The 7,092-nt window shown below is 43.8% G+C and overlaps 1 protein-coding gene across 5 annotated transcripts in view; it reads left to right on the forward strand.

The window, feature by feature from the left end:
- The window catches only part of Cemip2 (cell migration inducing hyaluronidase 2), a 77,193-nt gene extending 70,460 nt beyond the window's left edge, over window positions 1-6,733 (forward strand). For all 5 annotated transcript variants that reach the window (XM_087564137.1, NM_001438044.1, NM_001438043.1 and 2 more), the window contains 3 exon segments: window positions 733-887; window positions 4,066-4,169; window positions 4,577-6,733. In XM_087564137.1, the coding sequence (XP_087420263.1) occupies window positions 733-887; window positions 4,066-4,169; window positions 4,577-4,773 (456 nt within the window). In that variant the 3' untranslated portion in view covers window positions 4,774-6,733.
- The last annotated feature ends 359 nt before the right edge of the window (window positions 6,734-7,092 follow it).

Consider the following 7,092-nt stretch of genomic DNA (forward strand, 5'->3'; position numbering starts at 1 on the left):
TCTCTCTCACATAAATACATAGCACAAAGTGGCAAAAGGATTTTTAGGGCCATTTTAGAAATTATTGAGAATTCTATCCTAATCCTGGGCCAAAATTTATTGGGTGTTTTTTTTTTTTTCTAATGAAACACAAGTCAGCATCTTAAACAAATTTTTAAAAATCAAACATTGCAACAGTACATTCCAAAGATAGCCTAAGTTGGTGCTTACATGCATAAGAAAGGTGGTAGGAAAATAGTAATGGCTTTGGTTTCCATAATTCAGCCATTAGTTTTCTACCTGGGCAGAAAACTGTGCATTTAACATACGGCAGACCATAGTGTGCAGTGTCCTTCACTCAGCTGGGGTGTTTGAAGCAGCGTTTACTGGGCTGTGGGTGGTAGCATGTACAGTGTAAAGTACATGTGCTGTGAGTTCAGAACCTAGAAAGGCCCATGATGCACCATGGCTGAGCACAGCCAAACACTCTGGATTTGTATGTGTTTTATTTTTTATATGGATTTTTGGGTTTTGTGCACTCAGAACCTTTCAACCATGGGATTCTACCTGGGGCTATGACCTACAGTTGAAGAAACTGAAATCTAGAAGAATATGGGTACCTCTGTCTCAGGGAGACAGTAAACCAAACACAATAGAATTTGAATCCTGGGTTTAGAACGAGCTCAGGAAAATTCAACCCTCTTGGGGATATTTTGAAATGGAGATGACACTAAGGCCTTTCTGTATCCTCAGGTCAATGGTACTGACTTTACCTTCCGGAGTGCAGGTGCCTTCCTCCTCATTGTGGATGCCTGCAGTGTGCCCTTCCGGTTGACGGAAAAGCGGATGTTCCTTTCTGCAGACATCAGTCACTTGGAAGAATATCTAAAGGCTAGCATCCCTCCAAGGTAGGTCTAGCTTGCCCTGCACCAGAGAAAATCTACCTTAAGATGTGACCCCTCACTACCATTTCACATGCTTACTCCTGATCTCTGTTTACTCCCTGAGTATCCCAGGCTCCCTGCGATCCCTTCCCACCTCAGGCTGATCCCTGGGCCAGTGGTGGAGCCTGGATCCTAGATTTTGTGGCTGATCAGAAGGCTCCTGGGAAGAGAAAAATGTCATTGCTCGGTGCTTATCAATGCTGCTTTTAAGAATCTACTTCCCACCCAATTGGCTCACGGGCTTATAATTTTAAAGTAATTTTCTAGTAGTTTTCTTCATTGGTCCCACTGATGGACTCTCACACAGCCTTGTACAGTGACTATTCAGGAAGTCACCACCCAAGTCACATGGTATCTGGAAAAGAATAACTTAATTTTTTTTTTTTTTTTTTTCGGAGCTGGGGACCGAACCCAGGACCTTGCGCTTCCTAGGCAAGCGCTCTACCACTGAGCTAAATCCCCAACCCCAAGAATAACTTAATTTTTAAGTGGTTGTGTGTCCCAGCTCTCTTTTAAGAGCAGGGTCTGATTTTGTCGTTGTTGTTTGGGGCTGACCAGACCATGCATGAGGGCAAGGAGATGAGTTCTCAGACCCTGCTGCTCTGTGGTAGATGTTAAGTGCAGCTTTTAAGGTTAATGCTTCCTGTATCGTGAGCCTTGCTGGCTTTCTAGTCATTTCCATTGATCGGACACTATATGTAGCCTGCAGAACCACCTCCCAATAAGTCCTATGAAGCCTTTGGGTTATTTTGGCATAACCTTTGTGTACATACGTTCATACTATTTGTGTGTATGCATGTGTGTAGGGGGTGCTGTGTGTGTGGAGAGAGGGGTCATTCCTCGGTAGTCTCCCCTCAGTAGCCATAGAATCCCCCTGCAGATGCCCATGTCCCTTGTTTAAGATGGAATCATATTTGCATATATTCTCCACAGCCCTTCTATCCACTTTACATCATCTCTCTACATAATGGCAAGATCCATGTAAATGCTTTTTAAATACTTGTTGCATTGTATTGTTTAGGGATCAGCAATAAGGGGAGGAGTCTGTTTATACAGAGCATGTGCAGATCCTCCCCTCCCCCCATTTTTCATTATGTTTAACTTTGCATAGGACAGAATGTGGGCCAGGCGTGCCGAGGCGCACGCGAAGACCAGAGAGTATCCTGCAGGATTGTTTTCTCTTTCCACCTGGTGGGTCCTGGGACTTGAACTCAGGCTATGGGGCTGGCAAGCACCTTTGCCCACTGCACCATTGGGGTGGTGTGTGTTCCCTAATAGTTCTGATAAGTAACCCATTGAATTTGTGGCCCAGACCTCGTGGATAAGAGGAGCAGCTATAGTTCTGTCTCGTGGTTCAGAATAATTTCAGAGAATTCCTTTCTGAGGTTCCAGTGCTCTTTAAAGCTTTTTCTTAGTGTTTAAAAAATCTATATACTCACTTTTCCTCAAACAACCCAGGATGTAAAACTTACCGTAAATATTAGAGATCACAGTTCTCTACCCAACAAGAGGCTTTTAGAGAGCTCTTCTCTGTCTGGCTGCTGGCTCTATTACTGTTTAGTCTGCAGAAGCTTTTGTGTTGGATCCGGGATTGCCGTGTGTGTATACTGCACTGTAACACAGTGTTGAGAAGTTAGAGGGCAGACCAGGGGTGGTGCAGCATACTTATAAATCTCAGCGTTCTGGAGCCAGAGACAGGAGGATCACTCTAAGGTCTACCTAGCAAGTCCCAGTCAGACAGGCTTCAGAATGGGGCCCTTTCTCAAAACCAAAGAAGCGGAAGTTATGTTAGAGCGTAGCTGACGTGACTTTTTGACAGCTCGTTGATGTGCATGCGTGCGTGCACGTGTGTGTGTGTGTGTGTGTGTGTGTGTGTGTGTGTGTGTGTGTGTGTTAAACAGTTTTCCAGACAAGCTGGATAATTCCATCCTATGAAGTTCAGATCTACAGGACTGCTGTGGCCAGTCCTGCGTAGTAATTCTGAGTCCAGTCACCACTGCTTTAGGAAGACTGCAACCAAGAGCCCACAGCGTAGCCCCAGTCTTCAGGACTTGACAAGTCCCACAGGAAGATCTACATTGCTAAAGGAATTACAGCCAGAGTTCAAAGAAGGCATTCTTTTTCTGAATGGAAATTAATACTCTAAGAGGCCCCTGACTAAATTATTAAAGGTCTCACATTTTCTATAAGTGGGAGTAAACAGCTTGCTTTCCTGTTGTACTTGGCAACTTGTACTGCAGTTCACGTCCGAGAATGCTAAGTTCTTTCTAAAGAGATTACACTAATACAGTGGGCTTGTTGGTCAGATGCTAAAATAAACCTTGAGGCCATAGTGTCTGTATCAGGAAGAGAGGCAGGAATCCATGAAGAGCTCTAAAGTATTGTGTCGATTTATTGTACATTGAGGATGACAATTTTTAAAAATTTTTTACTATTTTTTTTATACGTACGTGTGGGCCTGGTGCCTTCGGAGACCCAAAGAGGGCATCAGATACGTTAGAACTGGAGTTGCAAGTGGTTATGAGCTGCCATGTAGGTGCTGGGTATCAAACCCTGGTCCTCTGGTGGAACAGCAACTGCTCTCAACTGCTGGCCCATCTCAGCAACCCCAAAGATGGCAGTTAAAACCAAGACAAATAAAAACTGTCTTAAACCATGGAGAGCGGCGTATATTTGTTTTTATTTCCTTGTTGCTGTCATCGTAGCACTGGGGAGTCTAGGGCCTCCCTATGCTACACCAACACTGCACCACTGATTGGCCTGCTAGACCAACGCTGAGCAGCACCCCTGCCTTTAGCTTTACATTCTGAGTTTGTGTTCACCTATTCATCATAGAGTTATTGACACAGAGAGTGGTAGAGCACCCAGGAGAAACTGAGGCCACTCTCCACTGAGTAGACTAATCCCAAAGGCTGCCCTCATGTGTACGTGACCCTCAGGGGTTTCCCTGTGTTACGTTTGAGAACTTCCCTTTGCAGGAGGGAGTTGGGACTTGTGTCAGGGTGAAAAGCAACTGACCTATTTTCCTTGGTAAATTTGCTTTTATCTGGTATGCCTCCGCTGTCCTGAGACCAGAAAGATTCTCAGTAAATCTATGCTGACTGACCGGCATCGATGCTGATTGTCTGACTTGGACCCACAGGTCAATCGTTCTCTTGAGCACAAGAGGAGAAATCAAGCAGATGAATATCTCGGATTCATTCGTGCTTCTGGGACTGGCCAAGCCAGCACATCTGTACAACAAAGGTTTGTGTTGGCAGAACCCTGGAACGTTCTTACAGTGCCACAGTACGGTGACTGTGTTCTTATGGCGGTGTTTGTCTGCTAGACTGTTCTCATGAGCTCTGCCCTGAGTGAGCACCATTGAAATAGTTTCTTCATAAAGGACCGTGTCAGAGGAAGTATGATGGGATATGACTTGTCATTTGGGAGGCAAGAGTTCATTGCTGATGTAAGGAAGTACAGGCGTTTTATCTATACTTATATATATAATTTATATATATAATTTACACTTATATTTATATATGCATGCATATATAAATATAAAAAACTGTCTTTGATTTGTTCAAGTCTGACTCATTTCCCTCATTATCTTGTTGGAAATGGTAGCTATACACTTAAACATGTCTCTCTCCCTCTCTTTCTCTTTGTAGGTAGTACTGTATTTTTGGGATTCAGCGGAAACTTCACCCCATCGTGGACTAGGCTGTTCACCAGTCCTGATGTTCAGGGCCTCGGGGTGCTCGAGCAGTATCTCCCCCTGCAGATGGAGGAATATGGGTGCTCCAGGACCAGCAGTGTCCACAGAAGGGACCTTGAACTGTTACAGCAGGCTTTGAAAGGGCTTTAAAGACTTGCCTGTAATTTAAGTGCTGGGAAAGAAAAGAAAATGTGAACTAACTTATTTAATTTATGGCATTTTAAGACAACACTGTTAACCCGATGGAACCATTTTCTTGTTTTGATACAGAAGGGAGAGAAAGAACTCAAAGCAGTTGCTTGAGTGCCGGTTTGTGCACTGTGGCGTTGTGCAGGTGGGAAAGAACCCTTTTGTCTTTGTGAGGCTGCTGAGTTCGGAGAGCAGTTCTCATGCCCCTTCTTTGATAAGCCCATCACGGGTGCTTTCTGTATAGTAGGATGCAGGGAGCCCAAGGGCTCCCCGAGCTCCTCAGAGGACGGGCTGCTGTGGCATTTCAGATACTTGAAGTCGAATGCTCAGTCCTGCAGCCAACTCCACTGGCTGCCCTGTTCAGTGATGTCTGGGGCTCATTTCTGTACAGCCCACAAGGGTTTTGTGTGATGCCAGATCCGGTTTTAAGTAACAACTCAGGCCCAGCACATGTCCTCCTTGCCTGGTCATGTGCCCTTTTTATTCACTTGTATACTGATTACTTTAGAGGGTTCACCTTTCAAAGAGGGAACCATATTGGGACAAAAGAGTTTTTGAAATCTTTTTGATCTGTGACCATTGAGGAAAAGGAAAGAAAGGAAGAAACAGCACAAAACTATTACTTGCTTCCAGGTCTGAGGTTGGTGGGACTTTTTCTGCAGCTTTAATCCTTAACCTGTCTTGACCTTTAAAATGCAGAGCTGAAGTGATTTACTTTCCTTTAAAAGAAGCAAGCCACTTCCAAAACCGTAAACTCCTGTCATTTGAACTTGCACAGGAAAGCTAGGTGTAGTGGTGCTCGCCTTTGATCACAGCTCTCCAGAAGCAGGAGGATCTCTGTGAGTTTGAGGCTAGCCTGGTCTACACAGTGAGTTCCGGGAAAGCCAGGGCTAAGTAGAGAAACCCTGTCTCAAAACAAACAAAACAAAAACAAAACAAAACAAAATCGCCCTGCAACAAAAATTAACTTGCAAAAGGAAACCTGTCCTTGGTTTTGGTTTTGTACCTGTGTTTTGTTGTGTGGAATTTTTTTTTTTAAGCGTCTCTGCTCATTGTCCTACCAGAAAATCCCAGAGAGCTCACTGCTTGCTACTCCATAAATATTGTACCCAAGGAAAGGGATCATGGAGTCTGTGGATATGAGCTTCTTTGTAGCCTTTAAAAGAGGGAGTCTCTCTCAGTGAATATAGCTTTCAAAGACAAGGAGAAAGAACTCCGGGTCGCCCAGCTCTGCTTCCCCTGGGCTTTTCCTCAGCTAGTGCGGACACATGTGGCAAAGGAGGCTGGCTCTGCAGCCAAGAGGGAAGATGGATCAGAATGCTGCTGTGGGGCGCGAAGGCAGGTGGATGAGTAGCCAGGCACTTCCTGGCTGACAGTAGCAACTGAGTATAGAAAAGTTCATCTTCCTCCATGGAGGGCCGAGGCTGATGCCTGTGCGTTGTGTCCAGGAGACATTCTAGAACAGCTCTGTGACTTGTGATACTTTACAGAACATGCTACCTCAAAGTGCTGTGACAAACCATGCGGACTGTAGTGCTCACAGGACGGGCACGTGTCTCAATCAAAGTTTGGTTATTTGTTTATCTGGGTTTTTTAGATGTGGGTGTTTTTGTTTGTTTCTTTTTTCTTTCTTTCGTCCTTTTTTTTTTTTTTTTTTTTTTTTTGTACAGTGAGATCTTACCTATTAAATATATTTAGTGGGTCATGGTTCCTGAAGGTGATTGAATTGATTGTGTGTACGAATATGTGTGTGTGTTTTGACTTAAATATATTTGATGTGTGCTGTTTTGGAGTTCCTTTTTTATATATATATATATATATTTGGAGAATGGATGCAAGTTTCAAAGCACTCAGTTTTTCTGATTTTATGTACTAATAATTAGGGCCTAAGTTAAATAAATAAAAATGTGTGTGCATGTAATCTGTGTATGTGCATTTGTGAATCTCTGCAATTGCTGAGGTCTCCGATTCTAGCTTTAAAGACGTTCTTGGCAGAAGTAAAGGTTGACGTCCACACAGCAGATTTTGTAAGGCCGACTTAAAAGGGAACAAGTTTTACCACGAGGAAGATACCAGGCTTCCATGTTGGAATCACCTACAGTCCTTTAAAACCCAGAGGTCTGGGTGCTACTGGCTTACTCCCAGCTGTGAGTTCATTGATTTTGGGTGTAGCTGGAACATGTGAGGTCTTCTTTCATTTTAATATTTTATTAATTTAATTTAATTTTTTAAACTCCTTGGGTGATTCCAACATGCAGCCATGTTGGAAACACTGGACAT

The sequence above is a fragment of the Rattus norvegicus genome, chromosome 1, assembly GCF_021556685.1.
Source record: "Rattus norvegicus strain SHRSP/BbbUtx chromosome 1, alternate assembly SHRSP_T2T, whole genome shotgun sequence".
Lineage (NCBI taxonomy): Eukaryota > Metazoa > Chordata > Mammalia > Rodentia > Muridae > Rattus > Rattus norvegicus.